This window comes from Mobula hypostoma, chromosome X2 (assembly GCF_963921235.1).
Source record: "Mobula hypostoma chromosome X2, sMobHyp1.1, whole genome shotgun sequence".
Taxonomy (NCBI): Eukaryota; Metazoa; Chordata; class Chondrichthyes; order Myliobatiformes; family Myliobatidae; genus Mobula; species Mobula hypostoma.
Genome location: NC_086129.1, coordinates 8,005,241 through 8,023,984, shown reverse-complemented (window position 1 = coordinate 8,023,984; position 18,744 = coordinate 8,005,241). Strand labels below are relative to the sequence as shown.

At 39.0% G+C, this 18,744-nt stretch overlaps 1 protein-coding gene across 1 annotated transcript in view; it reads right to left on the bottom strand.

Annotated features, from left to right (window-relative positions):
* Positions 1 to 18,744, bottom strand: part of LOC134341008 (uncharacterized) — a 257,807-nt gene that overhangs the window by 226,846 nt on the left and 12,217 nt on the right. The window contains exons 5-7 of the mRNA XM_063038698.1: positions 18,640 to 18,727; positions 18,498 to 18,554; positions 17,450 to 17,573 (exon numbers count right to left, since the gene is read on the bottom strand). Of these exons, the coding sequence (XP_062894768.1) occupies positions 17,450 to 17,573; positions 18,498 to 18,554; positions 18,640 to 18,727 (269 nt within the window). The remainder of the gene's footprint in view (positions 1 to 17,449; positions 17,574 to 18,497; positions 18,555 to 18,639; positions 18,728 to 18,744) is intronic.

Below are 18,744 nucleotides of genomic sequence, written 5' to 3'. Positions count from 1 at the left end.
TTGAGCGGCCACGCAAGCTGCGTCGCACCGCCATCTTCTCCTCCTCATATAATTAAGCCATTGAGTGTGAGTGGGTGGGGCAGCAGCTTTTCACCTAAGAAGTAACCGTCTAGCCAAGAGAGAGGCAAAAGATAAGGTTCAACGTTTAGTCGGACTCAAGTGCATGTCTACTTCACCCAAGGTACCAAAAAGAGCAACCAGAGGGTTAGGTTCTAAGGCAATTAAGAATATGAGATAGGGTTGAAAAAACTTCTCCCCAAAGTTTCTCTAGACTAGGACAGGCCCAGTGCATATGGATAAGAGAAGCCCCACCCCCTTTACACTTGTCACAAACGGGACTAATGTCAGGGTAAAACCGCGATAATTTAGTTTTAGACATACGAGCCCTGTGTACAACCTTAAACTGCAAAAGGCGGTGGCCAGCACATAACGAGGTTGAGTTAACTGACTTAAGAATTGAATCCCAAACCGCATCAGATAAGGAAATACTTAAATTATGCTCCCAGGCAGTTCTAATTTTATCGAAGGGGGCACGTCTCAAGATCACTAACTTATCTCGAACAGCAGATATTAAACCTTTACCCAATGGATTGATACAAAGAAACAGGTCCAGAACATTTTTCTCAGGCATCTCAAGAAAGTTTGATATTAAAGGGTTAATGAAATGTCTAATTTGAAGATATCTAAAGCAATGAGTATTAGGTAGGTTAAACTTTACAGACAGTTGTTGAAAAGTTGCAAAATGATTACCTATGAGAAGATCTTCAAAGCGCCTAATACCCTTTCTATACCAATCATAAAACGTTGAATCCCGCATAGAAGGTAGGAAAAGATGATTGTGTAAAATAGGGCTGGAGAGAGACAAACCATGAAGGCCATTATATTTTTTGAACTAAGCCCATATTCTCAGAGTACGTCTAATAAGAGGATTAACAACTAGTCCAGACAAGTGACAAGGAAGTGCGGATCCGAGAAGTGCAGAAATGGAAAGATCCTTAGTAGAATTCAACTCCATTGCCACTCATTTTGGGCAGTCAGACTGATTATGGAAGAAAGACCAAAAAATAAGACAACGAATATTAGCTGCCCAATAATATAAACGAAAATTAAGCAAGGCCATACCACCTTCCTTTTTAGATTTTTGAAGGTGAGCTTTATTGAGTCCAGAGCGTTTACCCTTCCATAAATAGGACGAAATAATAAAATCTAACACATCAAAAAAAAGCTTTAGAAATAAAAACTGGTAAAGACTGAAATAGATACAAAAATTTAGGAAGGATATACATTTTAATAACATTAATTCGACCTACGAGAGACATGGACAAGGGTGACCACTGTGTCAGACTCTGTTTGGTAGAGTTTAGAAGATTGGTAAAATTTTCTCGAAAAAAATTCTTAAAGTTCCTTGTTAATGTAATACCAAAGTAAGTGAATTGATTGTTAACTACTTTAAAAGGGAGGTCATGGAATACTAAAGCTTGTGCTTCTCTATTGATTGGAAAGAGTTCGCTCTCGTGTAAATTAAGTTTATAACCAGAAAGCTGACTAAATTTATTAAGAAGTGAAAACATTGGAGGTAAGGAGGTAGTCAGGTTTGATATAAAAAGTAAAAGATCATCAGCATAAAGGGAAACTTTATGCTCAACCCCTCCCCTCCAAATCCCCATCAATTCAGCACAGCTGCAAAACGCAATCGCCAGTGGCTCTATAGTCAAGTCCAAAAGTAAGGGACTTAAAAGGGCATCCTTGACGGGTGCCACGTTTAAGGCTGAAAGACTGGGATTGCTGGGAGTTGGTCAAAACAGAAGCGGTGGGACATGAATATAACCATTTAATCCATGTGATAAAACTTTGCCCAAAATCAAATTTTTCTAAAACCGCAAAAAGGTAATTCCATTCCACAGGATCAAACGCTTTCTCCACATCAAGAGAAATAACACATTCAGGAGTCCCAACTGAGGGTGAATATAAGATATTAAATAAGCGCCGTATTGTTAAAAAAGGGAAGGCGATTTTTAATAAAACCAGTTTGATCTTCAGAAATAATAGAAGGTACAATCTTCTCTAATCTACGAGCCAAAACTCTAGCCAAAATTTTAACATCGACATTTAACAAAGAAATTAGCCTATACAAAGAACACTGTTGGATCTTTACCTTTTTTGGCTAAAAGAATGATACATGCCTCGTTAAATGATACAGGCAATTTACCATGCTTAAACAAATCGGATAGAACTAAAAATAATTGAGACGAAAGCAGTGAAGAAAGTTATTCATAAAATTCTACAGAAAAGCCATCAGGTCCAGGAGATTTACCCGACTGCAATGCAGAGATGGCAGATGATATTTCCTCTAGTGATAATGGCTCATTGAGTTTTGCTTTAAAGTCGGTGGAGAGCAAAGGAATATTTAAACTGTTTAAAAAAAAACTCAACAAAGATACTATCATTTAAAGATTCAGAGGTATAAAGTCGAGAATAATAATTCTTAAATGTATCATTAATATCAGAATGATTCGAAGTAATGTTCTCAGTTCCCATTCGAATTTTTGTAATTTATTGTTTAGCTTTAGAGCGTCTTAGCTGGTTAACTAAAAACTTACCGGACTTATCACCATGAATATAAAATCAATTCTTACTTTCAATAAGTTGGCGTTCAACTGGCTGAATGAAAATGAGGTCAAACTTACGTACGGTGTCTTTCTTTTTGTTAGAGTTAAAATGGCGACTTTGTTATGTTAACCTGGGGAATGCGGCTTTGTTGTGTTAAACACTGAAGAGAGTTTGCGATAGCAGTTTGTTTTACTTTAAAGTGAGATAGCAGCGTTCTATTAGCCAGTGGGTGGTTATGTATCGTTTTGTTTACGAATACCATGCTGTATGCTATGACTGTAGCTGGAGTTTTGGCCGGGAGTCGGAGGAGAGACGAGGAGGACGGTGGAGAGACGGGGAGTTGGAGGAGAGACGAGGAGGACGGCGGACGTGCGGAGAGGCTCCGGTCGATCACTCCGGGTGGTCCCAACCCGTGAGTCGACAGGATTCGGGTGGTTGTCAGGAATTTCTGAGCTCCAACGATAGCACGCGAAGAACTTGGACTTTGATAAGTGTTGGTGCCTTTTTTTTTCATTACTTTCCTCTCTGTATCAAATTCATATTAATGTCATAGAATTAGTAATATCTATAAAGTGTACTTGTTAAAAATTTACTGGGTGTGCTGGCTGATGATTGATGTTTAGGATTGATTCAGGCAGCGACTGACCCTGAGGGGAGTGTTGAAGCAGGTGCTGGGCGGGATTTCCCCTAGACATACACGAGCCAATATAACAGAACGTTACACTTAGTTTGAAGTTCTACTCGCTTCTTATACAGTTCGGGATTTTTCATCTGGGCATATAATTGGTCTGTTGCTTTAATTTGACTAATCAAGTCTAATCGCTCTAAATAGGTCTTTCTTTTCAGATTCGCAGTATATGAAATTATTTGACCCCTCAAATATGCTTTCATAGCATCCCAGACAACCCGGGATGAGATTTCAGATGACATGTTAGTACTTAAAAAAAAAATTATCTGGTCCTTCATAAATTTTACAAAATCATTATCCGACAACAAGGTCGGGTTAAAACGCCAATGTTTATTCATTTGAGGGAAACCAGGGAAATTTATGGACAGGGTAACTGGGGCATGATCCGAAACCAATATACTCTGATAATCACAAGAGCGAACAGATGGAATCAGCTGATTATCCATTAAGAAATAATCAATTCTAGTAAAAGTATGATGGACATGTGAAAAAAAGGAATAATCTGTCTCAGTAGGATGGAAAAAAGGCCACAGTCAGAGATACCATAATTAGAAAGGAAAGAGTGAATAGATAAAGCAGATTTACTAGGGAGTCTAGGAACAGAGGAGGATCGATCCAATACTAAATCTAACCAACAATTAAAATCACCGCCCAATATGAGGGAATATAAACTCAAGTCAAGCAATAAAGAGAAAAAATGATCAAAAAAGCCCACATCATCTGTTGTGTTATACTTTGTTGTGAAGCTCAAAGGGAACATTCTGATTAATAAGGATTGAAACCCGCCCCCCCCCCCGGCTTTAGCCAGAAAAGCAGAATGGAAGTGCTGCCCCACCCACCTAGACATAAGGCGAGAGTTATCAAAACTACGAATATGTGTTTCCTGCAAAAAAGCAATGTCAGCTTTGAGCTGCTTAAGATGTGAAAGCACCTTCCTTCTTTGAACAGGATGGTTCAATCCTTTAACATTCCAGCTTATAAGATTCAACGGGCTAACCGTTGTCATATAAAAAAGTATAAAGGGTAGTAGGCATATATAGGAACAACAGCTCTGGGGCAAAAGTATAAGACAAGAAAATCAGGGCAAAAAAAAAGTCCCGAGTAACAAGAATAACTAAAGTTTGTATAAATAGTATTGGCATGAGGGAACCCTCTCTCCCCCCCCCAATCCCAAAGCAAGAAAGCTACCAAAGAACAGCAGCAAGCTCTTCAGAAAAAAGCTACCCCTAAACCCAACTTCCAGTTTCTGAATATCTTCATAAGCTCCATTTAATTAACAGTTCATAAAAAAAACAAGGAGCCTATGCACTATGGATTAAAATTTGTACATAAAGCAAAAAAGAAACAGTATCAGCAAAGAGTATTAGACTTAACTCAACATAATAATCCAGAGTACCATACCCGCGAAAAACTATAAAAAAGAATTCAGTAATTAAAAATTTAATTTAAAAAGAAAACAGGAAAAAAAACCAAAGAGAGAAAAAAAAGTACTAATCAGTCATTTTAAATAATCAAATCGAGTCTGAAGGCGTCGCAATGGCAGAGAGACTTTCGATAAATTCTTGAGCTTCTGTTACAGAGTTGAACCATTATTTTGTCCCCATTAAAAAGAGTTATTCGGAGATCGGCAGGATAATGCAGAGAGGGCCTGAATCCATAACTGTAGAACTCTTTCATAACAACTTTGTACTTGGTGTTATGACATACTTGTACATGCACTCGTGAGCAGACAATGAAAGTTGGTGCACATGCGCCATTGTTTTTATCTGAAATATCTGCCTCGAAACATGGCGGCAGCGGTGGGGCTTGTTAAATTGCTTTTTTCAACTTGTGGTTGGCAGCATAATAATAGCGCAACTCTGAAACATCAGAGGGTGAGTGTAAGAGTAGAAAAATGTCGACCGAGACGAGCAACCAGCCACAAATAGAGACGGGTGCAGTAGCAATGCCTGGAGGTGAGACAGCAGGATCTCAGCGGCACCCAGCACCCGCGGGCGACCTGGTGCCGGGGAACCATAGTTGGGGCGGAAGTCCTCCCCCAGTCAGCAGCATTTGCCCGCCACCAGCCATGACGGTCAACCATGGAGTGATAGACAGATGGAAGACATGGCAGCAGATGTGGACTAACTACAGTGTCGTAGCACAACTGCACAAGCAAGTTCCAGCGTACCAGACGGCATTATTTTTACATACAATTGGATTGTCAGGACTTGAGGTCTACAACAGTTTTGCGTTCGCAGATGAGGCTGAAGGCCAAGACCTCACAAAGATTTTAGCTGCATTTGACAGATATGCTATCGGTGAAAAAAATGAGACATATGAACAGTACTTGTTCAACAAGTGGCAACAAGAACAAGGTGAGACCTTTGAATTGTTTCTTGCCAGCCTTAGATCTCTTGCAAAGACATGTAATTTTTGCTCGTGTACATCAGACAGTCTGCTGAGAGACAAGATCGTACTGGGCATTAACGACTCCCAAACCAGAAAACGCCTGTTACAAGAGAGAAAGCTATTGCTCAATGACTGCATTGACATCTGTAAAAGCACAGAAGTGGCTGAATCACACCTACAAGCATTCAGTACAGCTAGCAGGTCCGCTACTGTCCATGGCATTAAACCTCGCACTAACAAGAAAGGTTCAAAGCATCCTGGACAGAAGGCCAGTGCTAGTGGTGAAGCCAAAGCAAAAGGCACCTTGAACAGCCACAGAAGCAAAGTGAACCCTTGCAAGTACTGTGGCATGGAACATGCAAGAGACAAGCAACAGTGCCCAGCATACGGACAGGTGTGCAAGGTGTGTGCCATTCAAAATCACTTTGCAAAGGTATGCAAGCAGAAGCCCGTGCATATGGTGGAAGCACAAAGTGACGACCAAACCGACAGTGACAGCAGCACCGAGTTTATCGACAATGTCACACTGGTGGTCAACAGTCTGAAGACAAAGGATGACATATTTGCACAGATGCTCATCAATGGAAAACCAACAGACTTCCAAGCCGACAGCGGGGCGAACACTAATGTTTTATCCCGCAAATACTTGGAGGGAGTAGACCACACACTAAGACAATGCACAAAAAAGCTGAAGATGTGGAACAAGACCACCATGGATGCAGAAGGGATGTGCAGAGTGAAATTGCGTAACCCCATGACGAACCACAAGTATTCTGTGGAATTTGTCATGGTCACTGACAACTTTACACCATTGCTGGGAAGCAGGGCCAGCCAGCAAATGAAGCTGATTACGGTCAACGATGACAACTTTCGCAGGGTGCATGCATCTACACTTAAAGAAAAACAATGCACACCAGAAGAACGCTATGCAGAGGTGTTCGATGATGCACTCGGGGAGTTTCCGAGTGCAGCCCACCTGCAGATTGATGAGGAAGTTCAAACTATAGTATTGCCCCCACGACGTCTACCTCACGCTATGAAGCAGAAAGTGAAAGCTGAGCTTGATCAACTGGTAGACCACAAGGTGGTAGTTCCAGTCCATGAACCTACAAGGTGGGTTAGCCAATTAGCGGTCGCAGAGAAGAACGGCAATCTTCGTATATGCATTGACCCTCAACCATTGATCAAAGCGCTGAGGAGAGAACACTACCCGCTTCTGGTGATAGAGGACATTTTGTCAGATCTTGACCAGGCTAAAGTTTTCAGCAAGCCTGATATGAGTTCTGCATTCTAGCAAGTGAAATTGGACAGTGAATCAAGCATGCTCACCACTTTCAATACACCTTTCGGGCAGTATAGATGGCTCAGACTCCCGTTTGGAACCAGCGTTTCATCAGAGATCTTCCAGTGGGGGGGGGGGGGTCACGTGATGACGTGGGATTGAGACGTGTAAATCCAGCTCTCCCGCAACAAATCAGCAAAGTACCGTTTAAACAAAACAAAGTTAATAAATATTTTCTGAAAACTATTTATAAACTTTGCAAGACTACTTTACAATATGCCTCCTAAACCACAACAAAAGAAATCTGCTGTTGCCAAGCAGCCGCGAGAGGGGAAGAAAAAAGGGCCTACTGCAACGATGGAGCCTCGGACTCAGGTTGGATCTCCTTCGGTAGAACAGGGAGCAATGGCGGCGGTCGCGGTTTCTCCGAAGAAGATGCCGGAAATGCGCATGCGCAAACAAGAGCGCATGCGCAAATCGACACAACGCAAACTACAAGAACCGTCAGCCACTGCAATTGAAAATGAGTCAGAGTCAGAATTAGATTCTGTAGAGAACACAGATGAAGAAGAGGAGGAAGAATTGGAAGCGATTGGAAGTAAAGGAGATGATAGAAACATAAGAGAGGCTATATTGCAATTAACGGCTGAACTAAGAAAAGTAACAGAAGAGCTTAGAGATACGAAGATGTGCTATAGTAAAGCTATGGAAAGACAGGACAAAATGGATAAGAAGCTTCAGAAGATGGAAAGAGCAATGGGGCATATGAATGATAGAGTGGAAAAAACAGAAAATGATCTGCTTGTCTGGAACTCGGAAAGAAATCGACTCTTGGAGAAAGTGGAAATGCTGGAAAATTTCAGTAGACGTAATAATATTAAAATTGTTGGTCTTAAAGAAGGTACGGAGGGAGAAAAACCAATAGAATTTTTTCAAAGATGGATCCCGGAAGTTTTGCAAATGGAAGAGGAGGTTCGACCAATTGAAATTTAGCAGGCACATAGAGCTCTAAGACCAAAACCAAAAGATGACCAATATCCACGATCTTTTTTAATAAAATTCTTAAGATTTCAAGACAAGGAAAGGATTCTACAGGCAGCTGCTCGAGCTGCCAAGGATAGAAAAGGGCCATTGATGATTCAAGGGAACAAAGTTTTTTTCTACCCTGATATAAGTTATGAACTTTTGAAGAGAAGGAAGAAATTTAATCCAGTGAAAAAAACCCTATGGGATCACGGTTATCAATCTATATTGCGTTATCCTGCAACCTTGAAGATTTTTTTGCCTGGTGGAGAAAAAAGATTTCTTGATGACTACCAGAAAGCGGAGCAGTTTGTGCGAGATTCTCTGAATATTCACCAGATACAAGAACAAATCCAGGGGAGTGAGATAGATTGAAGATGAAGATTGGGTCAAAGAATGGACTTGTTGGATTAATGAAGGTGGATGAACGTATAAATATATTATTAATTATACGAGGGGGGTAAGAAAGGTTAAAATTGGAGGAATATTAGTTGGGAATAGTAACACTAATTTTGTCTATATATATCTAATTTTTTTTGTTGCGGGGGAGCTGGAAGAAGCACTGTCCAATTGCTACGCTAATCATGTGTGCAAGCGTGGCTTTTGCCACGACCTGTAAAATGGAGGGGGGGTAGTGTTGTGTATCTTTTCATTCACAACATTAGTGGGGGGGTATTTTGTTTTTTCTTTTTTTGTATTCTTCCTATCTTTTTTTTTCTTTTTGCCTGGAAGGTTGGGAGGGAAACACATAGCAACATGGTGAAGTTTAAAGAGATTCCCCAAGGAACTATGAGAGTTGAGAAGATAAGTAATGTTTTAGATTGGAGTAACTTTGTTAAGAATAATGACTAATTTATTGAATTTTTTGAGTTTTAATGTTAATGGGCTTAATGGACCAGTGAAAAGAAAAAGAATCTTAACACATATTAAAAAAATGAAGATAGATTTAGCTTTTTTACAGGAAACACACCTAACAGAAACAGAACATCAGAAACTAAAGAGAGATTGGGTGGGTAGTGTTGTTGCGGCTTCATTTAATTCAAAAGCAAGGGGAGTGGCAATTTAGAATACAAAATGTAATAACTGATTCTGCGGGGAGATATGTGATTATACATTGTCATCTTTTTTCTGAACTATGGACTTTTATGAATATTTATGCACCAAACGAAAATGATGCAAAATTCATACAAGAAGCTTTTTTGAATTTGGCGGATGCACATGAAAAAATATTAATTGGAGGAGACTTTAATTTTTGCTTAGACCCAGTCTTAGATAGATCAACCAAGGCTGTTATAAAATCGAAGGTAGTAAATTTAACTTTATCATTGATGAAAGATTTAAATTTGATTGATATATGGAGAAGAATCAATCCTAAAGAAAGAGACTATTCGTTCTATTCCCATAGACATAAAACTTATTCAAGGATAGATTTTTTTCTATTATCAATGCATATTCAACACAGAGTGAAAAATATGGAATATAAAGCAAGAATATTATCAAATCATTCTCCTTTATTAATGACAATAATAATGGCTGATAAGGAAGAAGTGGCTTATAGATGGAGATTTAATTCAACATTATTAAAACGTCAAGATTTTTGTGATTTTATGAAAAAGCAGATTCAATTTTTTTTGGATACAAATTTTCATTCAGTGGATGATAAATTTATATTATGGGATGCGATGAAAGCATATCTTAGGGGCCAGATAATAAATTATACATCTAAAATTAAGAAAGAATATATGGCAGAACTAGATCAATTGGAAAAAGAGATTACAAAAATAGAAAAAGAATCTCAAAGATATATGTCAGAAGAAAAACGAAGGCAACTTGTCAATAAGAAGTTACAATATAATACGCTTCAGACATATAGAATGGAAAAAGCAATTATAAGAACTAAACAAAGGTATTATGAGTTAGGTGAGAGAGCACATAAAATTCTTGCCTGGCAGTTGAAAACAGAACAAGCTTCCAAAACAATAAATGCAATTAGAACAAGGGCAAATAAAATATCTTATAAATCTCTTGAAATAAATGAAACCTTTAAAAATTTCTATTCTGAATTATATCAATCAGAATCTCAAAATGATGTCAATGAGATAGAAAGGTTTTTATCACAAATATCTCTTCCAAAATTGAATTTGGAAGAACAGAAGGGATTAGATATGCCTTTTACATTAAAAGAAGTTGAAGAAGCTTTAGGATCACTTCAAAGTAATAAATCTCCAGGAGAAGATGGTTTTCCACCTGAATTTTATAAAAAAAAATTTAAAGATTTATTATTTCCTCTCTTTATGGAACTAATACGTCAAGCAGAAAAAATACATAAACTTCCAGAATCTTTTTCAACAGCGATTGTAATAGTATTGCCAAAAAAAGACAGAGACCCTATGAAACCAACATCATACAGGCCTATTTCTTTATTGAATACGGATTATAAAATAATAGCAAAAATTTTATCTAGTAGATTATCTAAATATTTACCAAAATTAATACATATGGATCAAACAGGATTTATTAAAAATAGACAATTGGCAGATAATGTAACCCGGCTACTCAGTATAATTCATTTGGCACAAAAAAGGGACGAGAAGAGTATAGTAGTAGCCTTGGATGCAGAAAAAGCATTTGATAGATTAGAATGGGATTTTTATTTAAAGTATTAGAAAAATATGGGTGAGGAACATCTTTTATAAATTGGATTAAAACTTTAAATTCTAACCCTAAGGCTAAAGTAGTGACAAACTCTCAAATTTCAACACCATTCCAGTTAAAAAGGTCAACTAGACAAGGTTGTCCATTATCACCTGCTTTATTTGTACTGGCGATAGAGCCATTAGCAGAACTAATCAGAATTGATCCAGATATTATGGGTTTTAGAGTTAATCAGGAGGAATATAAAATTAATCTTTTTGCCAATGATGTTTTGATCTACTTAACAAACCCACAACATTCGTTACATAAATTATCTTCTAGATTGGATGAATATGGGAAGGTATCAGGTTACAAAATAAATTGGGATAAAAGTGAAATTTTACCTCTTACTAAAGGAGACTATAGTCAATGTCGATTAGTAACCCAATTTAGATGGCCGGTAAATGGTATAAAGTATTTGGGTATAAGACTTGATAATGATGTAAAGAATTTATATAAATTTAATTATTTACCACTGTTGAAAAAAATTCAAGAAGATTTTGACAAATGGATGATACTACCAACAACATTAGTAGGTAGAGTCAATGTTGTAAAAATGAATATATTTCCTAGATTACAGTATTTGTTTCAAACATTACCAATACAATTGCCACAGAAGTTTTTTCAAGAGTTAAATAAATGTGTGAGAAAATTTCTTTGGAAACGTAAAATGTCAAGAATATCATTGGAAAAATTGACATGTAAATTTGGGTTAGGAGGGTTACAACTTCCAAACTTTAAAAACTATTATAAAGCAAATCAACTTAGATTTATTGCATCTTTCTTCGATGATCGAAAACCAGCATGGATTAAAATAGAATTAGACAAGATAGGAGAAAATAGACCTGAAGATTTTATATATAAATGGGAATCTAAATGGATAAGGGAAAAGAAAGAATCTCCTATATTAACATATTTGATTGATCTATGGAATAAGATAAATGTTGATAATGAAACACAGAAATCTCTATTAGCAAAGAAACCTTTGTTCCAAAACAGACTTATTCCTTTTGCAATGGACAATCAACTTTTATATAATTGGTACCAAAAAGGGATTAAATTTATAGGAGATTGTTTTGAACGAGGTATATTAATGTCATTTGAACAATTAAAGGATAAATATAAAATATCAAATAATACTTTCTTTTGTTACCTTCAATTAAGGGCTTACTTAAAAGGTAAGCTGGGTCAAACAATGTTTTTGCCAAAACCTAATGAAATTGAAATTTTAATTCAAAAAGGGAAAATTAAAAATTTTATTTCTCGTATGTATAATTTGATTCAAGAACAGACAATTAAACAAGGAACCCATAAGTCAAAGCAAAAATGGGAAACAGACCTGAATATTAATATTGATGAAACAAATTGGTCAAGACTCTGTCTTGACAGTATGACAAATACAATAAATGTTCGACTTAGATTAGTACAATATAATTTTTTACACCAATTATATATTACACCACAAAAAATAAATAGATTAAATTCAAATCTATCCGATAAATGCTTTCGGTGTAATCAAGAAATTGGTACTTTTTTACATTCTACTTGGTCTTGTTTTAAAATTCAACCCTTTTGGATAAATTTAAGAGTCTTATTGGAACAAGTTACTGGAACTCAACTTCCACATAACCCTGTATTATTTCTATTAGGTGATATTGAAGGGATAAAGCCGAAACTTAAATTGAATAAATATCAGAAAGAATTTATAAAAATTGCATTGGCAGTATTCTAAGAAGACTATAGCAGTTACTTGGAAATCTGATTCGTATTTAAGTATGGATCGTTGGAATAATGAAATGGCTAGTTCTTTTCCACTCGAAAAAATTACTTATAATTTAAGAGATAAATATGTAACATTTTTGAATATTTGGCGCCCTTATTTACAAAAGATAGGATGGCATATTTAAGTGCTCCGATAAAGATCTTGGTCCCTTGGGGAAAGTAACGAATAATTATACCAAATTTATTTTGAATCCCATGGAGCATGTGGAAACCTTCCAATACCCAGGCGGCTCTTTTTTTTTCTCTTTTCTTTCTTTTTACGTAGGACTATATATGGGGGGGAGGGTAGATTTTATCTTTTCATGTATTCTTTTTGAAAACTCAATAAAAATTACATTATATAAAAAAAAGAGATCTTCCAGTGCAGGCTGCATCAGGTGCTGGAAGGACTACCGGGAGTGATCTGCGTCGCAGACGACATTCTGGTGTACGGAAAAGGGGAAACGCAGGAAAAGGCAATCACCAATCATGATGTGAAACTTGAGCAGCTATTACAGCGTTGTGCAGGGCAGCATATCAGGCTCAACAAGAACAAATCTGTCTTCAGAGCGACAGAGATACCCTTTTTGGGGCATCTCATCACAAGTGAGGGACTTCAGTCTGATCCTAAAAAGGTCGCTGACGTTCTCAACATGCCAGCACCCACGGATGTGCAAGCAGTGCAGCGATTGATCGGATCTGTCAACTACCTGAGCCGTTTTCTACCAAGTCTCTCAGATACCCTTGAGCCAATAAGACAGCTGACAAAGCCAGATGTAGCATGGGAGTGGTCAGCTGAGCAGCAAAACGCTCTCTCCAAGATCAAGCAGATGGTATCCGAAGCACCGGTGCTAGCATACTATAATTCTAAGGAAGAGCTAACCATCGAATGTGACGCCAGCAACAAAGGCCTAGGGGCAACACTCCTCCAGAATGGACGTCCGATCACATATGCGCAAGCAGAGCGCTAACGGACACAGAAACACGTTATGCAGCGATCAAAAAGGAAATGCTCGCAATCGTTCTCGCACTTGAGCGTTTTCATCAATACACTTTTGGCCGGTTCACAAGAGTACTCAGTGATCACAAGCCGCTCAAAATGATAGTTAAGAAGCAGTTGGTGAAGGCACCAAAGCGCCTACAGGGAATGCTTCTTCGCCTGCAGAGCTATGACTTGGACATCACCTACTGTCAAGGAAAGCTCATGCACCTCGCGGATATGCTATCGTGAGCAGTTAGCGGTACTCCAGGCCAGGAGAAGAGCTTCGGTGAAATCAACATGCTATCTCACCTGCCTATCCGCGATGAGCATCTAGAGCAGATTCGCTTAGAAACAGCGAAAGATGACACACTACAGATGTCGAAACGCGTAATCATCAGTGGATGGCCGAGCGAACGTGACACGCTGCCAGAGCAACTTACATCTTACTATAGCTATAGGGATGAGCTCGCAGTCCAAGATGGCTCAATCTTCAAAGGTGAGCGTGTCATCATACCGCAAAGCAAATGAAGGAAAGAAGTCATTCGTCACACTTGGGCGTAGAAGGATGCCTCAGACACGCACGTGAGTGTCTTTTTTGGCCAGGCATGAGCAATGACATCAAGCAATATATTGCTACATGTGATATTTGTTGCACATATGAAATGAGTCAGCAGAAAGAATTGCTTATGAGTCATGAGGTACCTGCTCAGCCACGGGTAAAGATAGGTACCGACCCCTTTACATTCGAAGGAAAAGAGTACCTCTTCACCGTTGATTACTACAGCAATTTCTTCGAGGTAGAACTTCTATGCAATACGACCAGCCAGCGCAGCCGTTATTCGCAAATTGAAGGCTCATTTTGTGAGATGTGGTAGCCCAACACAAGTGGTTAGTGATAATGGGCCACAATACACGTCAGCGGAGTTACACAGATTTGCACGAGAATGGGATTTTGAGCTCTTGTGTAGCAGTCTTGGAAATAGCAGAGCGAATGGAAAAGCTGAATCAGCAGTTAAAACAGCTAAGCGGATCCTCACAAAGAGCAACAAATCGCGAGCAGATCCCTACCTCGCACTTCTAGACCATTGCAACACACCTTCGCAAGGGCTCAACACGAGTCCTGCCCAGCGTTTAATGAATCGCCACACATGCACGCTCCTGCCTACAACAGCGAGTTTACTGGAACCCAGAGTTGTACGCGAACGCGAGCGTATGAAACAACGCGTTCCGCAGCAGGCCGACAATTACAACAAATCAGCCAAAGATCTTGCCCCGCTCAACGAAAGGGATACCGTGCGCATGCAACCCCTGGTGCAAGGTAAAAAGAATTGGGAGAAAGCAATTGTGTGTCGGCGCCTTGATGAGCATTCATATGTAGTTCAAACCCCTTCTGGGATCTACCGACGTAATCACACACATCTACAAAAGACGGCTGAGGAACCGTCTGAAAAGCTAATCACATATGAACAGGCAAAACTAGGTCAAACAACCGAGATCAATCACCACAGTGTGCCTACCGTATCAAATGCACACAGCCAAACACTAGCAGAGGCTAATGACACAACACAAACGTTGAAATATGCAACAAACAACAGGATTTGGACAAAACAGTAAAAACTCAGTCTGGCTGCACAGTGAAAAGGCCTCAATATCTAGAAGACTTTGTCCCACATTGAATAATTGCATGAAAAATTGAAAAGTAAGTCTGTGACACTATTTGGCATTTTAATATCATGTTTATACTCAAAGAAGGACCATGTCCTATTTGAGGTTATGTAGTTTGAAGTTAAAATCGAATTTTAGTATGTTTTATATTTTGTAGATATGCTCATATAAACGGAAATAATGAGTGGTATGTATTTGTGACAGGCATAAGAGACATAAGGCATGATTAATGAATGCTTTGAAAGTTAATTCCATGAAAATATACTGGAAAGCAGACTTCAGAGAAATTGAGATTAATTGTTAATACAATTGTTCCTTTTCTTTGTTTTGATAAAAAGGGGGATGTTATGATATACTTGTACATGCACTCGTGAGCAGACAACTAAAGTTGGTGTACATGCGCCATTGTTCTTATCTGAAATATCTGTCTCGAAACACTCGGCGCGCAGCCTCAAAACTTGAGGAGCGTAATCTTCAACAATACAAATGGAATGACCCTTATAATGCAATTTTCCTCTCCGACGTGCTTCCATAATCAAAAGGTTTTTCACCTGATATCGATGAAAACAGAGTATATCAAGGTGTGGCCTAGAGCCTCATTCGGGCTTGGTCAGAAATGAATGGTGAGCTCTGTTTAACTTGGGTAAAGTCGGAAGAGTATCCTTCCCAAAAATCTCACAAAGTAAAGAAGAAAAAAATTCAACAGGAGATCCACTTTCGATAGCCTCTGGCAGACCGAGGATTCATAGGTTATGCCTTCTGCTCTGAGCTTCTAGATCAGTTATTTTAGAGGTTAACTTAGTGTTATACTCACTCAAATTAGAACAAACGGCTTCCAGCTGCTGAACATGACATTTTAAATCTTCAGTCTCTGAGTCAAGATGAGAGAGACATACAGCATGATCCTCCACTTTGGAATTAATTTGATCCAATTTTGACTCCAACGAACTGAAAGAAGACTTATACTTGGACTTAAGTTCAGATATAATCACATGTCGGTGCTGATCCAAATTGGCGATAATGTCGGCAGAGCAGCCGGAGGCAGTCGCAGTCACAGAGACTTCTTTTTCCCCAGACCTAGAGGGTTTGAAAGCCACTGTAGGACAGGCGTATTCGCAAGCAGGTAGAACAAAAAAAAATTAGCAGTCTGGGGTAAAAAAAAAGAAGTGAGCCCATTGAGGTTGTCTGGGATTACCTCGAGAGACAGAGCAAACAAGACAGCCAAGAACTGTGGCAACTCTCCAAGATTCTTGGAACAACCTACCAGCTAATTTTCTTACAAAACTGCACAACAGTGTACCGAAGAGAATTGATTTCAGTTTTAAAGGCGAAAGGTGGTCACACCAAATATTGATTTGATTTAGATTTTGTTTTTACTGTTTGCTGCTCTTTATAGTACTTTGTGATATTTAGAAACTTTTCATTTCATTATCTTTGAAAGCATCTTTGCTTTACATGTACCTAAGACCTCTCATCCTCTTTCGCTCCAAACAGAAAAGCCCTAGCTCACTCAACCTATCCTCATAAGCCATGCTCTCTAGACCAGGTAGCATCGGGACACATCTCTACATACTTCATATAAAGAGGCGACCACAAGGGAGCACAACATTCCTCGCATAGCCCAATCAGGACTGCACTTTCCTGCCAACTAACATTTAATTCAAATTATTAACAATCCAAATTAAATATTTTTCAGCACAATTAATAATTAGCTCAGCACAACATTGTTGTGTTGCACTGCTCTATGTTCTAACACTGCAAAAATCCTCCTGGGTTTTAACAAAATATCCTCCCGTCCAGTAATGACTCCAAACAGAAGCTTCAAATAGAGTTCAGTGAGACCCCCATCATTGCTCCCCTTCTGCTGTACGACTCTTTGATCATGCGCTCCTCAGTTGTTCTTCTTCCCCTCGTCCTCACCTTCTTCACCCTTCCTTTTCAGTCTTGATGGAGGGTCTTGGCCCGAAACATGAACTGTCCATCGATGCTGCCACCACCTGAGCTGCTCAGATCCTCTAGCATTTTGTATGTGTTGCTTGGAATTGTTGTATTTTCCTTGTAGTTTAACTTTCATATGCTTGCTTGTATTTATAATTGTTCAGTGAATTTTCCAGTAATTACTGTAAAGCTGCCTCGGTATTTTCCTGGGAACTTCCTGGTTCCAGTGGAAGGTGCCATATTACACAGATCTGGTTACCCTATTGGTTAACTGTTATCAATCCAATTTTCTGTTTATCTCTAGACTTTGCTAACGTAACAATAAAACGGCAGCAAGGAACAAGTTTTATGCCTTGTTCGTGCCTTCAGAAGAAGCATCAGAATCCAACCTTATGCAGCAACAAGCAATACTCACAGTGAAGCCCAGTTAATGCGAGGACTGCAGCCACTTGTGTTTTATTTCCTACTGTCATCTTCCAGGCATCCCGAAAAATTGTTTGCTGCTTTACTATGTTCGTTGCCTCTTCCAAAGTGGAACACTGAAAAGAAACCAACCTTTAACTTTCAGAAAGAAAATGCTCAGAGCCTCTCCATGAACAAAAGAATCAGCTTACATTTTAGAAATGGTAAGCACACACGTCATAAAAATACTGTTTTTTGTAATGTTAGCCTCTGAATCAAAGAACCTTTTCTATTCCACAGCACCCACATTTTCTATTTTACAGGAATGAATACCCACTGTAAATTGGAGGGCCACTTCATTGAGCACCTCTGCTCCATTTACCAAAAGCAGAACTTCCTGGTGACCAAACATTTTAATTCCAATTCCCAGTCCCATTCTGACATGTCAGTCCATGGCCCCCTCATGTGTCATGATAATGCCGTCCTCTCCTTACAGTAAAAAGAGTTCCCTCCCCCTCCCCACTCTAGTCTCACCAACTATCACTTCCGCCTGGGTCCCCTCCTCCTTCCCTTTCTCCTATGGTCCACTCCCCTCTCCAGTCACATTCCTTCCACTTTATCTTTCCCACCCATCTGTCTTCAGTTGTCCTCCTTCCCCTCCCCGCCACATTTTTATGCTGGCATCTTCCCCCTTCCTTCCCAGTCCTGAAGAAGGGTCTCGGTCTGAAATATCAACTTTATTCATTTCCATCACTGCCGCCTGACCTGCTGAGTTCCTCCAGCATTGGATTTCCTGCATCTGCAGAATTTTTTGTGTTAATTTCCTTTTGTTTTGTGTTCAATAGCCAGGAAAGTTACATTTCAGAGAGGAAGAAACAATAAGAAGTCTCTATTCCTCCCAGAAAATGGGTTGAAAATAATAATTGACATGAGGCGACATCTGGAGATTGTGGCCAGCCTGAAAGAAGGAATTAACCTCCCAACCAAATTTACTTGGGAGCCTTGTTAAATAGGTAGAAGATCCCATGCTTAGAACATATTTATGCAAAGTTTGGTTTTACCTGGACAAGGTTTTCATTAACAACACGAACAAACTGGATTAGCAGTGGTCGTTTCATCTGGAAAACGATTTGAAAATAAAGGATAAGTCACCAATTAGAGCAGGAAGAGGAAAAGTCATGTGGCCGAGCTTTAGAAACTTACAGCATAAACAAGCAGAGCTCTGTGTGCAGATTCCAAAAGATCAATGATCTTCAGTGTTTTGAGATCAAGGTCTTGGAGCTCACCATAACTACAAGAAACGGAAAA